This window comes from Agelaius tricolor, unplaced genomic scaffold (genome assembly GCF_023055355.1).
Source record: "Agelaius tricolor isolate 1412-34295 unplaced genomic scaffold, bAgeTri1.0.p SCAF_70, whole genome shotgun sequence".
Taxonomy (NCBI): Eukaryota; Metazoa; Chordata; class Aves; order Passeriformes; family Icteridae; genus Agelaius; species Agelaius tricolor.
In genome coordinates this window covers 788,743-813,067 of record NW_027269330.1, presented here as the reverse complement: position 1 = coordinate 813,067, position 24,325 = coordinate 788,743, and the positions used below count along the sequence as shown (strand labels likewise).

Here is a 24,325-nt window from a genome sequence, read left to right as displayed (position 1 = left end):
ACAAACAGCATTGCCCAGAGAAAGGCAGAATTCCTTGGGAAATGGCAGAATTCCTTGGGAAAATGGCAGAAATCCATGAGTACAAACAGCATTCGCCAGAGAAAGGCAGAATTCCCTGAGTACAGACAGCATTCCCTGGAGAAAGGCAGAATTCCTTGGGAAAATGGCAGAAATCCCTGGATAAAAACAGAATTCCTTGGAGAAAGACAGAATTCCCTGGAAAAAAAGAGTGGAATTCCCTGGGGAAAGGCAGAATTCCCTGGATAAAAACAGAATTCCCTGGGGAAAGGCAGAGTTCCCTGGGGCAGAACACCAGCAGGGGATCCTGCTTTTGGTTTCCGCAGCAGGAGCAGAATCCTCACAGCTGCCCTCCCTTCCCCTGAGGACACCTCAGGTTAAAATCCCATCCTGTAAAACACCTAAAAAACCTGATTAAAACCAAGCCAGCCTCCAGGAGACACAGTAAAACTGGATTTGAGATCCAAACCTGCTTCCATTCCAGAGGAATAATCTGCCTTGACTTCCAGTTACAAAATAAAGCAGATAATGTGGTTTTTCCCTTTTTGGGGAGCCTGGAACATCTTCCCAGAGCTTTGCTGAACTTGGTGGCTGAGCCCTGGTGTTCTCCTCCTTCTTTCAGGCTCTGCTTTGTGTCCATGTCAAGATATCCATAAATACAAATACATTTTCCTCCTTCTATTCTGATTTTTAGGAAGCCCTGAGGAAAGGGGAATTCGGAAGTGGAAGAAAGGGGTTGGCAAAGGCAGCAAATCCCTGGATGGCATGGAAACCTATGATCTGCCTTTTGGCATGAACTTCATTAAAAAGTACAGGTGTTTCAGCTTCCTGCCCATCAGCCCCACCTTCGTGGGGTACACGTGGAAAGGCTTCAGGAAAAGCAGCAGCTGCAGGAGTTCAGATGAAGACTCAGAAGCTACAGTATAGCCTTAGCTGAAATTATATTATCTAGTTGTAGTCAAAGATGTATTTGCAGTTTCTTGCTGATTAAGAAGCATTAAAATATATGTTTTGTATATCTGCATTTAAATTCTGGAACCAGAGCTGAGACAGATTTAAAAAAAAAAGAAAAAAAAGAAGACAAAAAAAAAGAAAAAAAAAAAGAAAAAGCTTTTCCTGCTGTGGGTGCTGGCAGCCAGGTCAGTGTCTCTGGGGCAAATCCTGCTGATTTTGGGAGCTTGGAGAGAGCTGTGCTCCTAATTCTGCTGGGAGCTTGGAGAGAGCTGTGCACCTAATTCTGCTGGTTTTTAATGGGTTTAGGTGGAGGTGCTGCTGCAAATTTCTGGTTTTTATTGTGATTTTATTGGAGCCCTCAGCGATGGCTATGCCAGGGAAGCTGAACCTTGGAGAAGGAGGGGAGGGGGAAGAAGAGAGAAAAGGAGAAATCATTTCCTTCAGCTGATGTCAGGCCCCATGGATGCTGCTGTGCTGCTCATGAGTTGCACATTCTCAGTGCCCTGGAAACGGCTCAGCTGATGCTGGCAGCCCAGGAGAGTTCCAGTCTGTGCTTGCAGTGACACCCCAGTGCTCAGACAGGAACTTTCTGGAATAACTCAGCCTCTGAGAGCCGTGGCTGGCTCAGTCTGCAGCAGCCCCTTCTTCTCCTGGCAGCGTTTCTCATTTCTGCACCTTTGCCTTCCCCAAGGGTTTCCCTGGGCAGCTCCAGGGATGGCAGAGCTGGGCTCACACAGGAGCTGCAGGGTTCAGTGCCCGGCAGGATGAGTCCTGGCCTGGCCAGAAATGCTGATTATCTGAGCAGCTCCAAGCCATTCACAGTTGTTCCTGCAGGGAAAGCCACGCTTGGCTCTGAGCAGGGCTTTTATTTTATTTTATTTTATTTTGCTGATGGCTCTTGTCCCCTTGTGGGGCTTGTGCAGAGGCTGATCCTGCTGGAAGGGCTTAGGGAGAGCAGAGACACTGCACCTGCAGCCTCACCCACCCATGGCTTCACGGGTATTGGGTCCAACCAGGGCACCTCAGACCTTTTCCTCCTGCCTGGAATAGTCTCAGCTCTGCTGTTATGTGGGTGTTCACGCTCATCATGCATTCATGATTAACAGTTTTATTCCTGTTTAATGTTCTTACTATTGCAAGTTAGTTTTAGACTTCAGTGTGGCCCCTAAAGCGTTTTCAGCTGTGGAGATCATCAGGGAAATGTTGTGTAATGTAATTTCAAGGCCAGTAATGCTCTACGGTGCTTGCATTTTGTATTCCTGGGAAACCATACCAGTAGATCCTGTAACCCCCTGACCTATTTATCCAAGTCTGACTACTGGACAGGAGCACAGGAGCTCTGTTTTCTCTGAGTCTGCTCCCAGGGGAATTTGTTCTGGGTTTTTGAAGCATGGACGGGTTGGGGTGGGGAGGGCAAGGACGGAGCTCAGTAGTGTAGAGTGGGAATGGCTCCGTGGAGCTCGTTCTCAGCATGCCATGGCTGTTCCCAAAAACTGTTTTCCCCCATTTTCCCCGTGCCCAAGCATGCCTTTGTTCCTGCTTCCCTCGGGGAACTCTCAGTCCTTTGCAGTCCTGGTGTCACTTGGGCTCCAGAGCTGCTCGGAAGTCGTTGTGTGGTAGACGAGGTTGGTTTGCCTGTGAAACAAAAAAAAGTCATTTTTGCTCATTTTTCAGTGTTTTCCTCCCCAGGGAGCGAGGGTTGGGTGCCCCTGCACACGGTTTGGGTGTGGGGAGCTCTGCTCAGTGGCACAGGGACTCCAGATCCCCCAGCCAGAGATGGGTTAAAAATGGGGTTAAAAATGGGGTTAAAAATGCCCATCCAGAAGGAAAACAAATGCACCTCTGGTGGCTGAGCAGCCTGAGGGGTTGTGGAACATCAGATGCCAGAGTTGATTGTCCTGTGAAGGTGGAGAAAGGGAGGGAAAGCTTTCAATTCCAGCTGGCTGCAGAGAGAGGAGGGGTGAGAGCAGAGCTTTGCCTCTCCCCCTGCTGAGGGAATCCAGGTGAGCTCCCAGTGGAGCTTCCCCAGCCCCAGGGCAGCAAATCCTGGGTAAATTCTGTCTCCTCCCTGGAGCAGAACCCCCTCCCTTCCCCACGGCATTCTCCAGGCAGGTGCAGCCCAGTTTTCTGTTGGATTTTTAATTCTTTTTGTGGTTTGTGCCCATTCCCTCAGCCCAGGCCTGCCCTGGGGAACAGCTGGAATTGGCTCTGTTTGGATCCCAGTTTGGATCCCAGTTTGGATCCCAGTTTGGCTCAGTTTGGATCAGTTTGGATCCCAGTTTGGATCCCAGTTTGGCTCAGTTTGGATCAGTTTGGCTCAGTTTGGATCCCAGTTTGGATCCCAGTTTGGCTCAGTTTGGATCAGTTTGGCTCAGTTTGGATCCCAGTTTGGATCCCAGTTTAGATCAGTTTGGATCCCAGTTTGGATCCCAGTTTGGATCCCAGTTTGGATCCAGTTTGGATCCCAATTTGGATCCCAGTTTGGATCCCAGTTTGGCTCAGTTTGGATCCCAGTTTGGATCCCAGTTTGGGTCCCAGTTTGGGTCAGTTTGGATCCCAGTTTGGATCCCAGTTTGGATCCCAGTTTGGATCAGTTTGGCTCAGTTTGGATCCAGTTTGGATCAGTTTGGATCCCAGGGTGAGTGGTCAGAGGGGAGCCCCAGGCTCAGGAGGGACCCTGGGTGTGCAGGAAGGGCTGGGCTGAGCTGGGCTTGGGAGGTTTGGGCTGAGTTTTGGGAAGAGGAGCTGCACTGGGGAAGATCTGTGCTTTCTTTGGGAGATCCCTGAGCTCACCCCAGGTTTGTGCAGCTGCAGGGGGGGATTTTGGACCTTGAACCCTTCCCTTTCCCTGGTCCCTTCTCCTGGCCGCTTTGCCAAGTGGCTGCTGTGAAATTCCAAATTCCAGGGATTTTCTGCTGAGCAGGGGTGGGGAGGATGAAGCTGCAGGTTTGGGGAGCATTAAAATCCCAGACTGCAGGGATTTAGGTGCCTGTGCCAAGCTCTGGCAGGGCTGCAGAGGATGGAGCCGCAGGTTTGGGGGGAATTAAACACAAATTGCGTCTGCTGGGGACGTCCAGGTGCACCCTGACTGCCAATGCTGGATTTTGCTCCCTGTCCTTCCCTGCCCTTCCCAACAGCCAGACCCCAAGCACCCAGGGAAGTCGGCAGCTGAGAGGTGAGTGAAGAGGTGACGAGAACTTTCAACCAGATCTGGAGAGGGAAGGGCAAATATTCATGGTAGAAATCTCATTTTGTCATATCAGAGGTGGCATCAGTGTATACAAACAAAGTAACTTGGGATTTTTGTAATTGATATTCTCTTGTATTTTTTTTAGGTTCAATTAAGGGTTCTTGCTGACATGTTGAAACACGTTTTCTAAAGCAAATACTTGCAAATTATGCCTATAGAAATTTAGGTTTCGTAGCTGACAGCTATGATTGATTCACGTTGTCATATTGGAGGGACTTAGCTCAGAAAGCTCAAACCTTTTCAACCCCAAATTTGCTTTTATTGCCTTTTAATACTGACTTGAAATATGACAACTTGGTTTGTACATGAATATTGCAGTATTTTATTTCCATATATTAAGAAAATAACATTTCCACTCAGGATAACAGCGCTGTTTTCCTGGGAGGGAGTGGTATGAGTGTCATGACAATGTCATGTGATGGTAGAATTTCTTCATTGACGAATCTATAGTGGTTGTGTATACTTTATTTACCCATCTTTGTGTTCCTACCCAAAACTGGAGCCTTTTGTTGTTTCCTCCCTGCTGAGCCCTCGGGGGCAGAATTGGAGAAAACCCCTCACTGGCTCATTTACACCCCAGAGAATTGTGCAGATCCTGACGTTTTGGGTACAAACAGCGCTGCAGGCACTCGTGGTGGCAGAGCCCGAGTCTGCTGGTTTGGCTGAGCCCTTGGATGCCTCCCCCACCTGAGCAGCCTGGCTGAGACCAGCACCACTTCCCCTTCCTTGTGGCCTTCTCCCACCAAAATCCGCTTTTTTCTCTCTTTTCTCCCCTTTTCCTTTCCCGTTTCAGGCGGGGCTGGCGGGGGTGCAGCAGAGCCCCACTGGTGCAGTTTGTGCTTTTGGGGGGGTCCCGGGGCTGGCTGAGAGTTGGGATGGGCTGGGGGCCACCCTGGGTGCTCCTGGCTGGGGCTGGGGGTGGCACCAGGGTGGCTCTGCCCTGCCCAGGGTGGCACCAGGGTGGCTCTGCCCCATCCCCAGGGTGGCACCAGGGTGGCTCTGCCCTCCCCAGGGTGGCTCTGCTGTCCCCAGGGTGGCACCAGGGTGGCTCTGCCCCGTCCCCATGGTGGCTCTGCTGTCCCCAGGGTGGCACCAGGGTGGCTCTGCCCCATCCCCAGGGTGGCTCTGCTGTCCCCAGGGTGGCTCTGCCCCATCCCCAGGGTGGCTCTGCTCCATCCCCATGGTGGCTCTGTCCCCCCCAGGGTGGCTCTGCTGTCCCCAGGGTGGCTCTGCCCCATCCCCAGGGTGGCTCTGCTCCATCCCCATGGTGGCTCTGCCCTCCTTGGCACCCCCGTGCTGCCAGCCCCAGTAATTCCCGTGTTTGTCTGTTCAGAACAACCTCTGGCATAACAAACTATTGACAACTATTGACTGTTCTTAGGCGGTGGGGATAAATTTTCCTTTTTTTTTTTTTTTTCCATGACTTTTCGTGACTGACTTTGGCTGTAAAACTTTTTTTGTTCAACAGCAAAAGTTTATTTTGGGGGGGTTTTTTTGTTGGATTATTTTTTGTTGTTCTTGTTCCAAGATGTGTAATTCTTTTACGGATTTTTTTTTTAATATTCCTTTTTTTTTTTTTTTCCTAACATTGCTTCATTAAACAACTAAATATTTAAAAATGTAATATTTGGACCAGATGTTGTGAATAATAGTAGATAAAGCTATTTTATTCTGTATTTTTAAAGCTGTTCAGTATAAATAAACGCGGGCATAGATGCAGTGATTGTTCCTTTGGTGGTGAATTGTGGAATTACAGCATCCTGGATGGTTTGGCTTGGAAGGGAAGGATTCCTCCCTAATGGATGATTCATTAATTGATGAATGGATTATTGATTTCAGAATCCAGGTGGTGGCCAGATCCAACCCAGAGTCTTTGGAGCTGCCCAAATCCACAACCCCCAAAAGCCTTTGGGACCCTCAGCTCCCACCTCGGGGAGTTCCTGGGTTTGTGGGGCACAGGCTCAGATTCCTGCCCCTTTCTTGGCATTTCCTGCCTGTTCCTGGGATTCTGAATGGGATTTCCTGCCCATTCCTTGTGATTCCTGCCCCTTCCTGAGATTCCCTTCCCATTCCTGGGATTCTTCCTGGGATTCCTGCTCCATTCCCCCCTCCAGGCCCCACTGCCTGAGCACTGGTGACAGCGAGCAGGACCTGGCAAAAATCAGGATTTTACCCCAATTCCACAGCCCCTGTGCTCCCACAGGTGCCCACCCCAAACCCCGGATTTATTTTTATTATTTTTATTTTTATTTTTATTTTTCTGTTTGCATCCCCCCCCCCCCCAGGAGCTGAGGGTCGGGGGAAGCTCTCCCCGTGTTTGGGGACAAATCCTGGGGTTTGGGGCCGGCTCCATTGTCCTCTCCCACCACAAAGGGCCTCTGATCCCTGCCAGCCCTGGAGATGCTGCTGGAATATCAATCCTGACCCAGCCCCGCTCACTTTCGCCGAGTCAGTGCTTCCCTGAGCCAGAACTTCTCATATTTTACACAGAAATCCAAGAAAATCTGGGAAAAAAGGCCCATTCCAGCCAGTGCCTGCAGAGAGGCCAGTTTGGCTCAAGCAGCTGCTTTGATTATTTCTTTGTTTTGGGGTTGTTTGGTTGGGTTTTTTTCTTTCCCTTTCGTGTGGGCTGTTTCTAGGCAAATTCCTTCAAAAGAAAAAAAGCCCAGAGGAGCCACAAAGCTCTGGGAAAGGTCAGGGGCAGACAAAGGAGGAGGGACACGGCTGCTGCTCCTCTGGAATACTGAACACCCCCAGACACCCCCAAACTCTCTCTAAACACCCCCAAACTCCCCCCAGGACACCAGAACTGGACGGGCAGGATGGGACCCCGGTCCTGGGAACGCTGAGTGCTGCAGCTGCTGCTCCAGGCACATTTTATTGGAATTTATTTCCTCCTCCATCGCTGCTCGGGGGCGGTTTTGGAGCCGGGTGGGATCCCGAGGCCGAGGGGAGCAGCCAAGTGCGCTGCCTGCACGGCTCTGGCACTGAAAATCCCAGGATTTGGGGCTTTTTAGGGCAGAAACAGCCGCTCCAGCCTGTGGGGTGCAGCCCAGAAATTCCCTCTGGGGATTCTGGACAAAGCTGGAGCTGATTGTGGGAGCATTTCCAGCCTGGCTGCGTGGGATGGGGATTCCTTCGGGGTTCTGGTCTTGGCAGTGGGGTTGGAGAATCCCTTGGGATCCTGTTCCTGACGTTGGGAATGGGGAACGTTTTGGGATCCTGTCCTTACCATTGGAAATACCAGGGCATTTCTGGGGACAGTGGGGACGGGGTGTCCTTTGGGACTCGGCTCTTGGCACCAGGGATGGAGAATCCTTTCAGACGCTGCTCCTCAGGTGCAGCCGGGCTGGAGCCGGGGTTGGGGAACCCGGAACCTGCCCAGGGACGTTCCTGGAGCATCCCTCGGGATGTTTGGGCGGGGACAACGCGGCTCCCGGAGGTGACGCCTTTGGGGTGCCCAGCCCTGGCACCCGGGCAGGGATCCCGGGGCCGCGATGTCCTCAGGGATGCGGGTTCCGGGCTGACCCCGGTGGAGGGAGGGAGGGAGGGGGTGACCCCAGGGAGGGAGGGGGCGTCCCCAGGGAGGGACGGGTGACCCCAGGGAGGGACGGGTGACCCCAGGGAGGGACGGGGCGTCCCCAGGGAGGGAGGGGGGTCCCCAGGGAGGGAGGGGGCGTCCCCCGCGCTGCCACCCCCGGCCCCGCCCGCGCCCCGCCCCGTCCCGCCCCGCCCCGCCCAGGGGCGGCCTCCGGGGCACCGGCTGCGAGCGGAGCGGCACCGGCACCGGGTGAGTGCGGGCGGGATGGGGCATCACCCTCACCCCCATCCTCATCCCCATCCTCATCCTCATCCCCATCCCGCTCTCCATCCCCATCCCCGTCCCCCGCGCCGGGAGCGGCCCCGGGGCTGAGCCGCGCCCCCCCCGCCGCAGCCGGGAGCTCAGGGAAAACCTCCGGGATCCCCGGGATCCGTCCCCCAGCCCCGGTGTCACCGCAGCCCCCCCCGAGCGCCCCCAGCATCGCCCCCCGAGCGGGGCTGGAGCGGCCGCGCTTCCCTGCCCGGGCTCGGCACCTTCGCTCCCCGTCCCGCCCGCGCTGTCCCGGGGCCCGCCCGCAGCCCCTGGCGGCCGCCGGCTCCTCCCGAGGGCTTCACCCGAGCGCGGCCCCGCTGTCCCCGGGTGACCCGAGCCCCTCCCGCGGCCCCTCCGCGGGCGCTGAGCGCTCCCTCCTTCCCCTGTGCCCCGCAGGACGGAGCGGCCGGGCCGGAGAACAATAGCGGCGCTGGGAACAATGGAGCGGCCGCCGCTCCCCGCTTAGGGATGCGGGCCGGGGCAGCGCTCCCAGCCCGGGAGTAGCGCAGGAACCGCGGCCAGCGCAGGATCCGCGCCTCGGGGTGAGCGCTCGGCTCGGTGCCCGCTCCGCCCGTGCCCCGGCGCCGCCTCCGGGCGATGCTCGGGCAGCGGAGCGGCCTCGGGCCGGGGAAGGGCGGCCGGGGCTGCGGGGAGGGAGCAGCGCGGCCTCTCCGGGGATGGGATATTCCCACAATGCTCGGCTGCGCCAGATCCGCGCCTCCCGCCCCATGCCGGGGATGCTGCCGGGGTGGGGTGGGACTGAAGCAGCAGAAACCCCCCAAAAGCCGCCGATTTCTCTGCAGGAGCAGGGAAGAACATCGCTCTCCTGCTATAAACGCGGTTTTGGGGGTGGTTGGCTACTTTTTTCCTTGTTTCGTTGTGTTGGAGCCGGGCGGGAGCTGCGCGGATGCGGCCGGGCTGGGCTGCGGGGGTGCGGGCCGGGCTTTAGGGGGGCTGGTTTGGGGTGGGGAACAAGAGGAGGCAGAGAGGGCCCGAACCCTCCTCGGTTTGCCCCGGAGCTGCGCTAAAAACGCTTTGCAAAGCGCCCAGAGAGGCTCGGGCCGGGCAGGGCAGGGTGGAACCGCGGCAGCTCCGAGCGGGAAACTGAGGCACGGGGGTGCCGGGAGCTGAGCCGGCCCCAAAGGGCCAGGGTTGAGCAATGCCGCGACTTCCACTTGGCCGGCGCTGTGATCTGGGTGATTCCCAGCATTTCCCCCGTGGTTCCCAGCGTTTTTTTTGGTGATTCCCAGCTTTTCCCGGGTTATCCCAGCTTTTCTGGGTGATTCTCAGCTTTTCTCGGCTGATTCACAGCATTTGCCGGGTGATTTGCAGCATTTCCCCGGTGATTCCCAGCCTTTCCCGGGTTATCCCAGCATTTCCCCGGTGATTCCAGCTTTTCTGGGTGATTCCCAGCCTCTCCCGGGTTATCCCAGCCTCTCCCGGTCCCGGAACCGCCTCTCCCCTCCACTCCCAGCCTGGTTTTCTCTGCAGACCCAAAAAAGGAAGAATTTGCCCCTTTCCTGAGCGCTAGGAAGGGGATGTGATGACGGAGGCCAAGGTGGCAGAGCCGGGGCGTAAACAGGAAACTCCTCGGCCCGGGAGGATGAACCTGCACCTTGGAGCTCCCCTTCCATCCCCAACACGGGATTTTCTTATGGCTCCTGCTCACCCCCGTGTCCCCTTCGAGGGAATTGGGATTTTGGGAATTGGCATTGACCCCTGGGCATCTCCAGGATGCCCTGGAAAAAAAGCTCCGAGTGGTACCAAGGGTTCTGCTGCTCCAGGAGGGGTTTTTCCTCTCACTTTTGTGGTTTTGCTGCTCCAAAAGGGCTCTTTTCACTCCCTTTCATGATTCTGCTGCTCTATGAGGGTTTTTTCCCACTCCCTTTGGTGTTTTTGCTGCTCCAGAAAGGTTTTTTCCACTCCCTCTCATGATTCTGCTGCTCCAGGAGGGTTCATTCCACTCCTTTTGCTCTTTTTGCTGCTCTAGGAGAGTTCTTCACACTCACTTTGGTGTTTTTGCTGCTCCAGGAGGGTCCTTTTCACTGCCTTTGCTTTTTTTGCTGCTCCAGGAGGGTTCTTTCCACTCACTTTGGTGTTTTTGCTGCTCCAGGAGGGTTCTTTTCCCTCACTTTGGTGTTTTTGCTGCTCCAGGAGGGGTTTTTGGGGTTTTTTTCACTCCTTTTGGTGTTTTTGGCACCATTTTCAGATCTGCCGTGTCCTTTAATCCCCCTTGAACCTCCCCAGAGCTTTTCCTCCCTTGCCAGGGGGCCCCCACCAGGGGATGCCCCTTCAGCCACTCCTGCACCCACACCTGGAACCCCAAATTTGGGACCCCACACTCAGCTGCTGCCCCAAAACCCCATGGATTTATCCCAAACCCTTGAGCCAGCTGCAAAATCCCCTCCTGGTACCATTTTTGCTGGATAAATGGGATTATTCCTGTGGGAGGATGGATGGAGGTGGCTGCAGGAGGAAGGGCGGTGCCAGATTTTGCTGAATTTTGCCAAATTTCACCGAATTTTACCAAAATACTCAGGCAGCTCCTCAGGAAACCCAAAGCTTTGTCAGCTCTTCTGCAATTTTTCTTCTCCTTCTGCTTTTTCTCTGAGCCCCAGGGCTGGGCTGGGCCGATTTCCTGCCCTTCCCCTCCTGACACTGAGGAGTTTTTGCTGTTGAAAATCAGTTTTTATCCCGACGTGTGGGATGGAGCCCCCAGGATTGCTGCCCTGCAGGAGCCTCAGGGTTTGGGTTCGTCCCCTGACAGGTTTTACTGCCCTGGCCTGGATTTTGGGGTGAATTTGGGGTTTTTCTTTCAGGAAAAGGAGGATTTGTGTCCCAGGGGGCTGGGAGGAAGCACATGGAGAGCAGGGAGGTGGAGGAAATCAGAGCCTTGAGGAGCAAACGCTTTTTGCTCGCCTCAGTTTCTCTTCCAGGAGAAGGGGAGGGAGGGAAAAGACCCTGAAAAATGAAATTTTTCCATCCAAGGAAAAGCATGACCCCAAAAACGCTTTTTTCACCATTTAACACCTCCCAGTCCCCCATTCTGAGGCCTCTTTGAGGGCTGATTTCCAAACTGAGCATCCCAAGGGCTTCACCCCAAACCCCACCTCAATTCCACCCTGCAGCCCCCAAAAATCCCCTGAGCTCTGAGCCAGGGCCCATCCCAGGTGGGATTTGGGGTTCCCAAGGGTTTGTGTGGGCCCAAAACCCGGCTGGGATCATAAAAACCTGGAGGATCAGCCCAGAATTTCTGCCTGCCTGGAAATCCATCCCTGGCACGGCCCCAGGGAGCAGCAGCCGCTCCCGGCCCTGCGCCTTTGAGCTCTGGGGGTGAAAAAGGGCAAAAACCTCGGGAAAAAGGAAAAATTCCCAGTGCCCCTCCCTGCGGCGGCCCGGGCCTCGCTGCTGGGACACCCGGGGTGCTGCGAATGCAAATTCAGCGTCAGGAGAGAAAGCAGATCTCGGCGGGGATTAAATTTTCAGTGAGTTCGGGCGCCTCTGTCCTTATCTGATCTCCCTCGTTCCCCGAGGAGGCGCCGAGCCCCGCCCGCCCCTCCGAGCCTTTTCCAGGCCCGGGGGGTTTATTCGTGTTCCATCAGTTAGTTCGTTTTAGTTTCAATTTTTATCTATTTATTTATTATATTTCTTTAAATTTTATTTATTTTCTTCTTATTTTTTAAATTTTATTTATTTTTACCTTTAGTTTTTCATTTCCTATTTATTTTAAAGTTTATTATTAATTTATTTAAAGTTTATTTTATTATTTTATTATTTTATATTATTTTAAATTTTAATTTTAATTACTTCTGATTATTCATTATTTTTATTATCTTCAATTTTTATTCTTACTTTCATTCTTATTTTTGATTCCTTTTCATTGCTTTTTATTTTGTAACTTCTTTTATTTTCATTTTTAATTGGTTTCATTTTTAGTTTTAGCTTAACTTTTATTTTTACTTTTATCTCCATTATATGTATATATTTATACTTATAAAATATATTTATGTTTATACTTTTATTTTCATTTTTATTTTTTGTATTTCCATTTTTATTCTTTATTTTTATTTCCATTTTTATTTCCATTTCTATTTTTTATTTTTATTTCCACTATATGTATATATTTATACTTATACAATATATTTATACTTATACTTTTATTTTTATTTCCTTTTTTTTTAATTTCCATTTTTATTTCCATTTCTATTTTTAATTTCCATTTTTATTTCCATTTCTATTTTTTATTTTTCTTTCCATTTTTCTTTCCATTTTTATTTTTTATTTTTATTTCCATTTTATATCAATTTTTTTTTTTTTATTTCCATTTTAATTTTTTTACTTTTCTCCCCCAGGGGAGGGTGGCTGGCTTGGCTCTCCTGACCCCGCCGTGTCCCCCCCAGCCCGGTCCCCCCATGCCCGCCCGGCCCCACCATGGAGCTCAGCAGTGCAGGGGGCGCCGTGCCCTGCGGGAAGGACAAATTCATCTCCAGGTACCGGGGACAGGGGGGACACGGGGGACATGGGCGGGGACACGGGGCTGACATGGGGGACATGGGCGGGGACACGGGGGTGGCATGGGGCTGGGGCATTCCTGGTGTTCAGGGGATATGGGATGTGGGATATGGGATGGGATACGGGTTAAGGGATGTGGGATTTGAGATATGGGATGTGGGGTGTGGGATTTGGGGTCTGGGTTGAATGTGGGATGGATTTGGGATGTGGGATCTGGGATATGGGATGGTTTTGGGATATGGGATGGTTTTGGGATATGGGATATGGGATATGGGATTTGGGATATGGGGTATAGGGTATAGGGTGTGGGACAGATTTGGGATACGGGATGTGGGATAGGGGATGGCTTAGCTGGAACCTGAAATGGGGAATGTGGTGTGGAATGTGTTATCTGGAACCTAAAATATACAATATCTAACAATATCTAACAGTATATAACAATATATACAATATATAACAATATCTACAATCCATATATTGCATTGTATATATACAATATCTACCAATATCTACAATATATAACAACATCATAGAATGTGTAATATATAACAATGTATCACAATATCTAACAATATATACTATAAATATATATAGTATTGTATATATACAATATCTACCAATATATAACAACACCATAGGATGTGTAATGTATAACAATGTATCACAATATCTAACAATACATACTATAAATATATATATTGTATTGTATATATACAATATCTACCAATATCTACAATATATAACAACACCATAGAACGTGTAATATATAACAATGTGTCACAATATCTACCAATATATACTATAAATATAGATATAGTATTGTATATATACAATATCTACCAATATACAACAATATCTACCAGTAAATACAATATATAACCACAGATAACAACACTACCTGATGTAGAACACATAATAATACATGCAATATATAACATCAATGTATAACGTGTAATACATAACAATATCTGACAATCCCCACGATTTGCACTGGTTTTGCCCCTTTTATTTTTGTTTTTCTCCCCACGTTGCCCCTCGGAGCTTTGTTCTGAGCTGGAGGAGGCCGGCGTGGCCCCCTCGCCTGTGACCCCTCGTGACTCCAGCGTGACCCCCCAGGAATCATCTGATAAAATCATTTGGTGTTCGCCTCGTGACCAACTGCCCCGAGCTCCCTTGGGGTTCCTTGTGCCTTTCAGGGACATTTATGGGGGACACCCTCACAGGGAGCTTCTCCCCCTAATTGTGGCTGCAAAAGGTTGGGCCCCCAGCAAAACCTTCGACAAGGGAGGAGGAAAAAGACCCAAATCTGCCTCAAATAAACCCAGCAGCACAGAGGGCTCCTCAGCCAGGGCAGCAATTCCTGCTTTTCCTGTAGCATCTCAGGGGTCACTGGTGGTGCCTGCAGCATCTCCCCCCTCACCCCAAACCCCATCTCAGCCCCTTTTTTCCCATTTTTTAATTTTTTCCCCCAGGAATGAGCTGCTCCTGCACCTCAAGACCTACAACATCTACTACGAGGGGCAGAACCTGCAGCTGCGGCACCGGGAGGTGAGAGAGGAGGGGATTGGGGGGCACAGCAGGGAATCCAGGGCTCCAACAGCTCCTCTGGGAACTCCAAATTTATATTATACATATAATATTTCTATTATAATTTTATATATATATATATATATGTAATTTGCATTCACATTATATATATATATATATATAAATTTTTACATATAAATCTTTATATTATATATAAAATCTTTATATATATACAATCTGCATTTGGATTTATATATATATATATATAATCTTTATATTATATATGTAATTTGCATTCAGATGATATAGATATATAAATTTATATATATAAATTTACCATAGATATAATATATATTTACATTGCTTTGTGTATCTAAAAGATTTAAATTATATCTATAAAATCTGCATTCAAATTATATGTACATATCTGAGTTTTTTAATATGATATGTAAACCTTTATATTATATATAAATGCTTATATTATATATAGAAAATCCTTATATTCTATGTATTAAATCCTTATATTGTATGCATAAAATCCTTATAGTCTATGTATATAATCCATATATTCTGTATATAAAATCCTTATATTCTGTATATAAAATCCTTATAGTCTACATATAAAATCCTTATATTCTGTGTATAAAATCCTTATATTCTATGTATAAAATCCTCATATTCTACATATAAAATTCCCATGTTCTGTGTGTAAAATTCCCATGTTCTGTGTGTAAAATTCCCGTGTTCTGTGTGTAAAATTCCCATGTTCTGTGTGTAAAATTCCTGTGTTCTGTGTGTGAATGTGGCTGCAGGAGGAAGGGGAGCTGATCGTGGAGGGGCTGCTGAACATCTCGTGGGGGCTGCGCCGCCCCATCCGCCTGCAGATGCAGGACGACAACCAACGCATCCGCCCGCCACCCTCCTCCTCCTCCTGGCACTCGGGCTGCAACCTGGGCGCCCACGGGTGAGTGAGGGCAGAGACAGCCCCAAAACACAGCCCTGAAAACACAGACCTAAAAACACAGACCCAAAAGTACTGACCTGAAAAATACAGACCTAAAAATACAGACCTGAAAAAACACAGCCCCCAAAATACACAGCCCCAAAAACGGGCAGGCAGCCCCCAAAAAACACAGCCCTGAAAACACAGACCCAAAAATAGAGACCCAAAAGTACTGACCTGAAAAATACAGACCTAAAAAACACGGCCCTGAAAAAACACAGCCCCAAAAATACGCAGCCCCAAAAACGGGCAGGCAGCCCCCAAAAAACACAGCCCTGAAAAACACAGCCCTAAAAATACAGACCTAAAAAACACAGCCCCAAAAAACACAGCCCCAAAAAACACAGCCCCAATAAACACAGCCCTAAAAAACACAGCCCTAAAAATACAGACCTAAAAAACACAGCCCCAAAAATACACAGCCCCAGAAATGGGCAGGCAGCCCCAAAAACACAGACACAAAAATACACAGCTCCAAAACCACACACAGACAGCCCAAAACCATTGAGCCCCAAGACCGCACGGCCCCAAAAACCACAGAGACAGCCCCAAAACCGCACAAACAGCCCCAAAACCTCCCTCCAGCCTGTCAGGATGTACAGGTTGCACCCCTGGGCAAGGCACCCCAGGACAGAGACCCAGGACAGGCCACCCACCCCCTCTGTCCCCCCAGGTCTGTGCTGAAGCCCAGCACCCTGCCGGACATCCAGGTGACAGATGTGGACGCTGCCACCCGCACGGAGAATCCTGGGAATGGCACAGGTGAGCCGGGCTGGGATCCACCGGCATTGGATCCACCAGGATCAGTCCTGGGGCTCAGATCCACCAGCTTTGGATCCAGCAGGATTGGACTTGGATCCACCGGGATTGGATCCACTGGGACCGGTGCTGGGGCTCAAATCCACGGGGAGTAGTCCCAGGGCTTGGATCCACCGGGATTGGATCCACTGGGATCGGTGCTGGGGCTCAAATCCACGGGGAGTAGTCCCAGGGCTTGGATCCACCGGGATTGGGTCCACCAGGATCAGTCCCAGGGCTCTGCTGGGGCTCAGGAGTGGTCCTGGGGCTCGGCCTGGGGTCAGTCCTACGGCTCAGATCCCCTGGGACTGAAGGTGTCGTGCAGCCCCCAGGGCGGCAGAGGAGGCCCCGCAGCTGATGAGGACCCGCAGCGACGTCGGCGTCCGGCCCCGCGGCAGCGCCCGCACGGCCGGGGAGCAGCGGCGGCTGCGGCGGCACCGCTTCTCCATCAACGGCCACTTCTACAACCACAAGGTGAGCCCGGGGGTCACCGTCCGCCCTCACGGGTGGGTTTGTGGTGGTGAGTGATCTCAGAGTGCAAAAAGAATCGTCATGGCACAGGGTGATGGTTCTGGGGTGATCTCAGAGTGCAAAAAGAACCGTCATGGCACAGGGTGATGGTTCTGGGGTGATCTCAGAGTGCAAAAAGAACCGTCATGGCACAGGGTGATGGTTCTGGGGTGATCTCAGAGTGCAAAAAGAGCCGACATGGCAGAGGGTGATGGTTCGTGGGGTGATCTCAGAGTGCAAAAAGAACTGTCATGGCACAGGGTGATGGTTCTGGGGTGATCTCAGAGTGCAAAAAGAATCGTCATGGTACAAGGTGATGGTTCATGGGGTGATCTCAGAGTGCAAAAAGAACCGTCATGGTACAGGGTGATGGTTCTGGGGTGATCTCAGAGTGCAAAAAGAACCGACACGGCACAAGGGGGTTTGCAGTGATAATCAGAACAAATGTACCTTTATTGAATAACTACAGCCAAATGTGTTGGGGAGGAACTGGGGGAAAAGGGGAAAAATAAGGAAAAGAGGGAGGAAAAAAGAAAGGTGTGTAGGTACCAAACGTAGAACGGTGGAGTCCTTTGGTGTCCAGCCAATGGAGTTCACCAGGTGACGTCCAGGGAGATCTCAGGGGTGCAGCCCATCTGGACTCTAACTGTACTCTTTATTGATGGAGGAAGGGGATGAATCTTGAAGCTGTATCAAAGGTAGTCTGTTGTACTTTTGGGGGAAAGAATGGTGTTTAGAGAAGGGTGCACACAGTCCATGTTCTCAGCAGTGGGTGAGAACCATTGTCTTCATGGCCCACTGCTCGCACTGCAACACCCATCTGGCTTTGGTCAGCTTGCCTCCCCCACACCTCCCTGGGTCGGGGGCTTCAGTCCCAGTCCTTGGAAAGAGTGGGGAGGGGGCCTTTTCACACAGGGCTTTCATGTCGTGGTTTTTGATGGAAGGGCTCCTTACATCTCAGTTTGTCTGTCATAAACAAGTGAGAGGGGTCTTCTGTGGGGAACCACCCAGAACTCAGGAGAAGCCCAGCCAGGCCGAGAGCTGGGACAGCTCCCAGGGCTCTCGTTACCAAAGGAGGAAGGTGCCCCCTCCTTGTTTCCATGGGGCTCAGTGTAGCACGCAGCAAACACCCCTGTAACAGCAGCTTAGCAATGTGCTGAGTCTCAGGGCCCTTGCTGTGTAACTTTCTCCAGCAGGGCCAGAGAGCCCAGAGATTTCAGGCGGGGTCTTTTCTTCAGTGGTCCCCAATGAGGATTGTGAGGCAAAAATGAGAGGAGCTTCGGACAGAGCCTCACACCGGGCTCCAGGGGGGCTCCAGGGGTCTGGGGGATGCAGGGGGTCCTGGCAGGGCTCTCAGTGCCCGCTGTGCCCCGCAGACCTCGGTGTTCACGCCCGCCTACGGCTCCGTCACCAACGTGCGCATCAACAGCACCATGACCACGCCCCAGGTGCTCAAACTGCTGCTCAACAAATTCAAGGTATGGGCATCAGCCCTCACTCAGGGCTCTGGGTGCTGCTTGTGTTGTGGTTAAAATGAATTAAAATGTTTTATAGGTTATATGTATAATGTCTGCATGCAGATTTTTTATCTATCTATCTATCTATCTATCTATCTATCTATCATCTATCCATATACATATATATAAAGTATTATCTATTTGTATTCATATTTTAATATTTTTAGATTTTATTACTCTATATATCTATTTATATAGTTTATATTTATATTCATACTCATATAGTTTATAAATCTTTATATTAGATACATGTAATTTGCATTCATATTATATAAATATAAATTTTTAATATAAATCTTTTTATTATATATAAAATATTCATATTACATGTGTAAAATCTGCATTCACATTATATATAATGTATATATGTATACATACACACACACATACACATATGTGTATATATATATATAAATATAAAAATCTATACCCTATATATATATATATATAAATATAAATCTATATATCTATATATAGACTATACCAGGGCAGAACCTGTCCCTTTACCAGAGCTTTGTGTCTCCCCCCAGATCGAGAACTCAGCAGAGGAGTTTGCTCTGTACATGGTGCACACGAGCGGAGGTGAGTGCCCCAAATCCCCTGGCTGTGAGTGCCCCAAACCCCCAGGTGGGAGTGCCCCAAATTATTTCAGACATGAGTGCCCCAAATCCCCTGGCTGTGAGCGCCTCAAACCCCCAGATGGGAGTGCCCCAAATCCCCTGGCCAGGAGTGCCCCAAATCCCCACGGTGCTGCCACTTCAGCCCTGGTGCTGCCCAGGCTCTGCCAGTTCCACCCAGACACTGCCAGTACCACCCTGGCACTGCTGGTACTGCTCTGGCACTGCTGGTACCTCATGGGCACTGCTGGTACCACCTGGGCAGTGCTGGTACCACCCTGGCACTGCCAGTACCACCTGGGCACTGCTGGCACCACCCTGGCGGTGCTGGTACCGCCCTGGCACTGCGGGTACCACCCTGGCACTGCTGGTACCACCCTGGCACTGCTCTGGCACTGCCAGTACCATCTGGGCACTGCTGGTACCACCCTGGCGGTGCCAGTACCACCCTGGCACTGCTGGTACCACCCTGGCAGTGCCAGTACCGCCCTGGCACTGCTGGTACCACCCTGGCGGTGCCGGTACCACCCTGGCAGTGCCGGTACCACCCTGGCAGTGCTGGTACCGCCCCGGCGGTGCCGGTACCTCATGGGCAGTGCTGGTACCACCCTGGCACTGCCAGTACAACCCTGGCACTGCCGGTACCACCCTGGCGGTGCCGGTACCACCCTGGCGGTGCCGGTACCACCCTGGCACTGCTCTGGCACTGCTGGTACCTCCCTGGCGGTGCCGGTACCGCCCTGGCACTGCTGGTACCACTCTGGCACTGCTGGTACCACCCTGGCACTGCTCTGGCACTGCCGGTACCACCTGGGCACTGCTGGTACCACCCTGGCACTGCTGGCACCACTCTGGCGGTGCCGGTACCGCCCTGGCAGTGCTGGTACCACCCTGGCAGTGCCAGTACCACCCTGGCGGTGCCGGTACCGCCCTGGCAGTGCCGGTGCCCGTCCGGTGCCAAGGCCGCGGCTGCGTTGTCCCTGCAGAGAAGCAGCGCCTGCGCGGCAGCGATTTCCCGCTGCTGGCCCGCGTGCTGCAGGGCCCCTGCGAGCAGGTGTCCAAGGTGTTCCTCATGGAGAAGGACCAGGTGGAGGAGGTCACCTACGACGTGAGTGCGGCCCGGGGGTGCGGGGGGAGATCTGGGGTGTTTGGGGGTCGGGGCGTCACAGGTTTGGGTGGGGGGGACCCCAAATCCCAGCCAGGGCCACCCCTGCCATGGCAGGGACACCTCCCCTGTCCCAGGCGGCTCCAAGCCCTGCCCAGCCTGGCCTGGGGCACTGCCAGGGATCCTGGGATGGCTTTTTTGGGAATTCTGTGCCAGCCCCGCCTCGCCCCCACAGGGGAGGGTTGATCCCCAGTGAACAGAGACACCCTGGGGCTGCAGGAGCTGCTCTGTCCATGAAAACTCCTGATCCTCCAGGAAATTCCCCAGAGCATTCCCAAAGCATTCCCAGTGTGTTCCCAGTGTGTTCCCAGTGCATTCTCAGTACATTCCCAGTATATTCCCAGTACATTCCCAGTCCATTCCCAATGCACTCCCAGTGCATTCCCAGTACATTCCCAGTACATTCCCAGTACATTCCCAGTGCATTCCCAGTGCATTCCCAGTACATCCCCAGTGCATTCCCAGTGCATTCCCAGTACATTCCCAGTGTGTTCCCAGTGCATTCCCAGTGTATTCCCAGTGCATTCCCAGTGCATTCCCAGTACATTCCCAGTGCATTCCCAGTGCATTCCCAGCACATTCTCAGTGCATTCCCAGTGCACTCCCAGCCCTGCTGTGCCATCCCAGCCCTGCTCACAGAACAGGGATTTCCCAGGAATTGTTTTCCCCCTGCTGGGAGCAGCTCCCTTGTGCCATCTGCCGGCTCTGCTCTGAAATCCCAAATCCCGCCCCAAACCCGGCACTTTTGGGGTGAATTTGGGGTTAAGCAGCTCTGAGGCTTTGACACTCAGACAGAGCCACCTCCAGCACCCAGTGGGTGAATCAAAATAAATAAATAAAATAAATAAACCTTAGATGGTTCTTTTCCCCATAATTATCCACTTGTTTGCACGAGCTGATGCTCACAAACATCATTTTTATTTTTAGGGTTTGCTGTAAAATGTTGGGGTCTTTGGTGAAATCTGAGGAGATGCTGGGGGGTGGGCAATTTCCTCCCCCTCTTCACCATCTCCTGCCGCTCCTCTCCCACCCAGGTCGCCCAGTACATCAAATTTGAGATGCCCATCCTCAGGAGCTTCATCCAGAAGCTGGAGGAGGAGGAGGACCGGGAAGTGAAGAAGCTGAAGCACAAGTACGCGGGGCTGGGGGGAAGAACATCCCAAAAAACCCCATCTGTGCATCCCTGGGATGCTCCAGCACTGGGATTTTCCCTGCCTGGTGATCCCTAAGTTTGGGGAAGCAGAGAGGGGGGGGAAATAGGAGGGGAAAATCCTCATTTTTGGGATTTTTGTGGCATTTTCTGCCTGGTTTTGTGGCTTTTCCTGCAGTGGAGGTGGGGTTTGGCATCCCCAAAAGTGGGGTTTGAATCATCCCAGGGTTGAAAACCCTTTTATTTTGATTTCTGTGCCTCCCCAGGTACTCCATCCTGCGGCTGATGATCGAGCAGAGGCTGGAGGAGATCTGCGAGGGCCCCACGGCCATGTGAGCGTCCCTGGGATGTGCTGCACCAAATCCCAACCCCAAAACGCTCCTGGTGCCCGCCTGGACGGCCCCAGCCCCGAGCCAAACCCCCCTCCCAAACTCCATCCCCTCAAAATCCTCGGGGGGCTCCTCCCAGGAAGGCTCTGGATGGTGGCAGCTTCAGCCAAAACCTCAAATCCCTGCAAAACACGGGGAAAAAAACAAAAAAATGAGAAAAAAGAGAGGAAATCTCTGAGCAGCAGCAAGGAGAGGCTGCCAGGACTGCAGAGCTGGAATTTTGGGGGGCTCAGGTTGGAAATGCCTGACGTGGCTCCCTGGGAGGGTCCTGCTGCTCGGCAGCAACAGAGCACAGAAAAATTCCTCTTTTTGTTTCAGAGAAAAGCACATTCCTGCCCTATCACCGCAATAATTCCCCGGTGTTGGGAGGATTTTGTAAATCCCAGGGGTTGGCTGAGATTTTGGGGGGTTTAACCCTGACCTGGGGGCTCATGGGTGCATTTCCAGCCCAGGAGAAAATCCCATTTTCCCCCCAAAGCTGCAGCCACGGCGTGGCCCCTCCGTCCCCCCTGTAATTTGCACTAATATTTCAGGATTTTGAAGAAAACCACAATGTCAAACCTCTCTGGTAGCTGTAAATGCCAAAAAACCACAAAAACAAACGGCAGAGGGCCTTGAGCATCTCGAGGGGTCTGGATGGGAAAGGGGGAGAGGCAGGAGGAGGGGGAGGCAGAAATAAAGAGGATTTTGTTTTCCAAATCCATTTTCTAGCCAGGAAATGATCCTGGTGAAACCAGGACAGCACCAGCTGGGAAAAACCTCTTTCCTCCCAGGCTAAACCAGCAATACCCATTTCATACCTCGATGTGAATTAACCTCTGGCTTTCTCCTCCCTTCCCTTTGAGTTTTTGCAATGCATCTTTGTAATATTTTTTTTTTTTTAATTTTTAAATTTTAATTTTAATTTTAATGGTACCTTTTCCACCTTTAACTCACGTTGGGGAAAGTGTTGTACAGCGAGAGGAGCTTTGGATGTGTTTGAAGGATGATTGTGGCACTGCTGCGTGGATTAACAAGGAAATAAAATAAAATAAAATGAAATAAAATAAAATAAAATAAAATATGTAGCAACTTCATGCAGAATGAAACCCCCTGAGTCAGAGCCTGGCTTTGTCCAAAAGAAATCACTTTTTGTGGATAGAAATGAGTAAAAAATGAGAGTAAATCCTGAATCCACTGCCTGAGTGCCAGTGGAGGAGTTCCCCAAGGAGAAATGTTCTCACCTTCCAGATTTACAGATTCCCACCTCAATTTCTGGTGGATTTTTTGGGGAATACTGGGCTGGTTTAAGGTGTGGCTTGTCCAGAATGAATCCCTTTTTGTGGATAGAAATGCCATGGAAATGGGTAAAAAATGGGATGATAGAAAAGAGTCAAATCCTAGTGAAGAAGTTCCCCAAGGAGAAGCGCTCCCACTTTCCAGATTTAAACTCCCACCTGAATTTCTGGAGGATTTTTGGGGAACCCTGGGCAGGTTTAAGGTGTGGCTTGTCCAGAATAAATCCCTTTTTGTGGCTAGAAACGCCATGGAAATGAGTAAAAAATGGGATGATAGGAAAGAGTCAAATCCCAAGGGAGAAGTTCCCCAAGGAGAAGCGCTCCCACTTTCCAGATTTAAACTCCCACCTGAATTCCTGGCGGATTTTGGGGAACCCTGGGCAGGTTTAGGTTTCTCCCAGCCCTTAGGGATTACCCATGGAAATTATTTAAAGAATGAGATGAGGGAAAAGAGTCAAATCCCAGCAGAGGAGCTCCCCAAAGCTGTCACCTCCCGGATTTAAACTCCCACCTGAATTTCTGGTGGATTTTTTGGGGAATACTGGGCTGGTTTAAGGTGTGGCTTGTCCAGAATGAATCCCTTTTTGTGGATAGAAATGCCATGGAAATGAGTAAAAAATGGAATGATAGAAAAGAGTCAAATCCCAGCGGAGGAGCTCCCCAGAGCTGTCACTTCCCGGATTTAAACTCCGCCTGAATTTCTGGTGGATTTTTGGGGAACCCTGGGCAGGTTTGGGTTTACCCTCCCCTCAGGAATTACCCATCCCCAGGGATAATTCACCCCTGCGGGTATTTCGCTCCCAGCAGGTCAAACCCGCGGGTTTTGGGCCTCCTGGAAGCCGCACCGGGGCTGTCCCGAGCCCTCCCCGGCCGGGGGCAGGACCGGCCCCGATCCTGCGGGAAAAGCCCAGCCCAGCCCGGCAGGGCAGAGCCAGCGGGGCCCGGCCACGGGTAAGGGCAGCACCTCGCATTTCTGGGCTGAAAACACAAGGAATTGGGTGTACGAATAGCAAAAAGATAATAATAATAATTGGGATTTGTTTGGCACAAAGCTGAGCTGGAGGCTGGGATGGGGAGAGCAGCACTGGGATGCTCCAGCTCTTGGATTTTCCCTGGCTGACCCCTAAGTTTGGGGAAGTATAGGGGGGAAAAATAGGAGGGGAAAATCCTCATTTGGGGATTTTTTGGTGGGATTTGCCCCCCGGTTTTGTGCTGTCTGTGCCAACAGCTGGAAGGGGGGACACTCCTCAGCGCTTTCTTTAAAACAACCCCAAAAGCCGAAGGAGCGGGGCAGGAAAACGAGGCAAATTCAATTGAATTGAATCCATTTCCATTTTTTGAAGGTGCGGGGTTGGAAGGGGCGGGGGGGCCAGGCCTGGCAGGTTCCAGCGGGGCGGGAATCGCTGACACAGCGGGGCCAGGGGGGCTCTGTTTGTCCAAACGCTTTTGTCAGCGCGGCCGCGGCTCTTCTGGGGCTGCTCCGGGGCCAGCGATGGCTCAGCAGCTTCGGCACAATGGGGATGTGTTTGCTCAGCCCCGGGGGAGGGGGACAGGGGGGACCTCGTCCCCTTCCCGCGGCGGTTTGGGGATTTTTGGGGTGGTTTGCCCCGCGGTGCCCGCGCTCGCTGCTTGGTGGAAGAGTGGAATGAGGTAAAAATGTAAAATAATGAGTTAAATTATGGAATTATGGAATGGGGTGGGTGGGGAGGGGCCTTAAAGATCAGCCAGGTCAGCCCCTTGTTATGGGGAGGGAAATCTGCCACTGGAATGCATTGACTACATATC

The 24,325-nt window shown here is 51.4% G+C and overlaps 2 protein-coding genes across 30 annotated transcripts in view; both read left to right on the top strand.

The window, feature by feature from the left end:
- SLC23A2 (solute carrier family 23 member 2) overlaps nucleotides 1-5,941 on the top strand; it is a 59,337-nt gene extending 53,396 nt beyond the window's left edge. Inside the window, exons 16-18 of one of the 29 annotated variants that reach the window (XR_011676961.1) lie at nucleotides 713-3,316; nucleotides 3,418-3,463; nucleotides 3,511-5,941. Coding sequence is in view for 1 of the 29 variants with exons in the window: in XM_071417589.1 (XP_071273690.1) it covers nucleotides 713-945 (233 nt within the window). In the remaining 28 variants the exon portion in view is untranslated. Of the gene's footprint in view, nucleotides 1-712 lie in introns of all 29 variants that reach the window. The other 28 variants (XR_011676959.1, XR_011676955.1, XR_011676960.1 and 25 more) reach the window with 28 other exon arrangements.
- A 1,936-nt stretch (nucleotides 5,942-7,877) lies between these two features.
- Nucleotides 7,878-22,351, top strand: RASSF2 (Ras association domain family member 2). Its single transcript, XM_071417600.1, has 12 exons — nucleotides 7,878-8,012; nucleotides 8,472-8,617; nucleotides 12,428-12,565; nucleotides 14,060-14,135; nucleotides 14,927-15,078; nucleotides 15,791-15,879; nucleotides 16,241-16,389; nucleotides 17,802-17,903; nucleotides 18,473-18,524; nucleotides 19,546-19,667; nucleotides 20,759-20,856; nucleotides 21,141-22,351. Exons 3-12 carry the CDS (start codon nucleotides 12,507-12,509, stop codon nucleotides 21,208-21,210), a joined length of 969 nt encoding a protein of 322 aa, XP_071273701.1. The 5' UTR covers nucleotides 7,878-8,012; nucleotides 8,472-8,617; nucleotides 12,428-12,506; the 3' UTR covers nucleotides 21,211-22,351.
- Nucleotides 22,352-24,325: the final 1,974 nt, after the last annotated feature.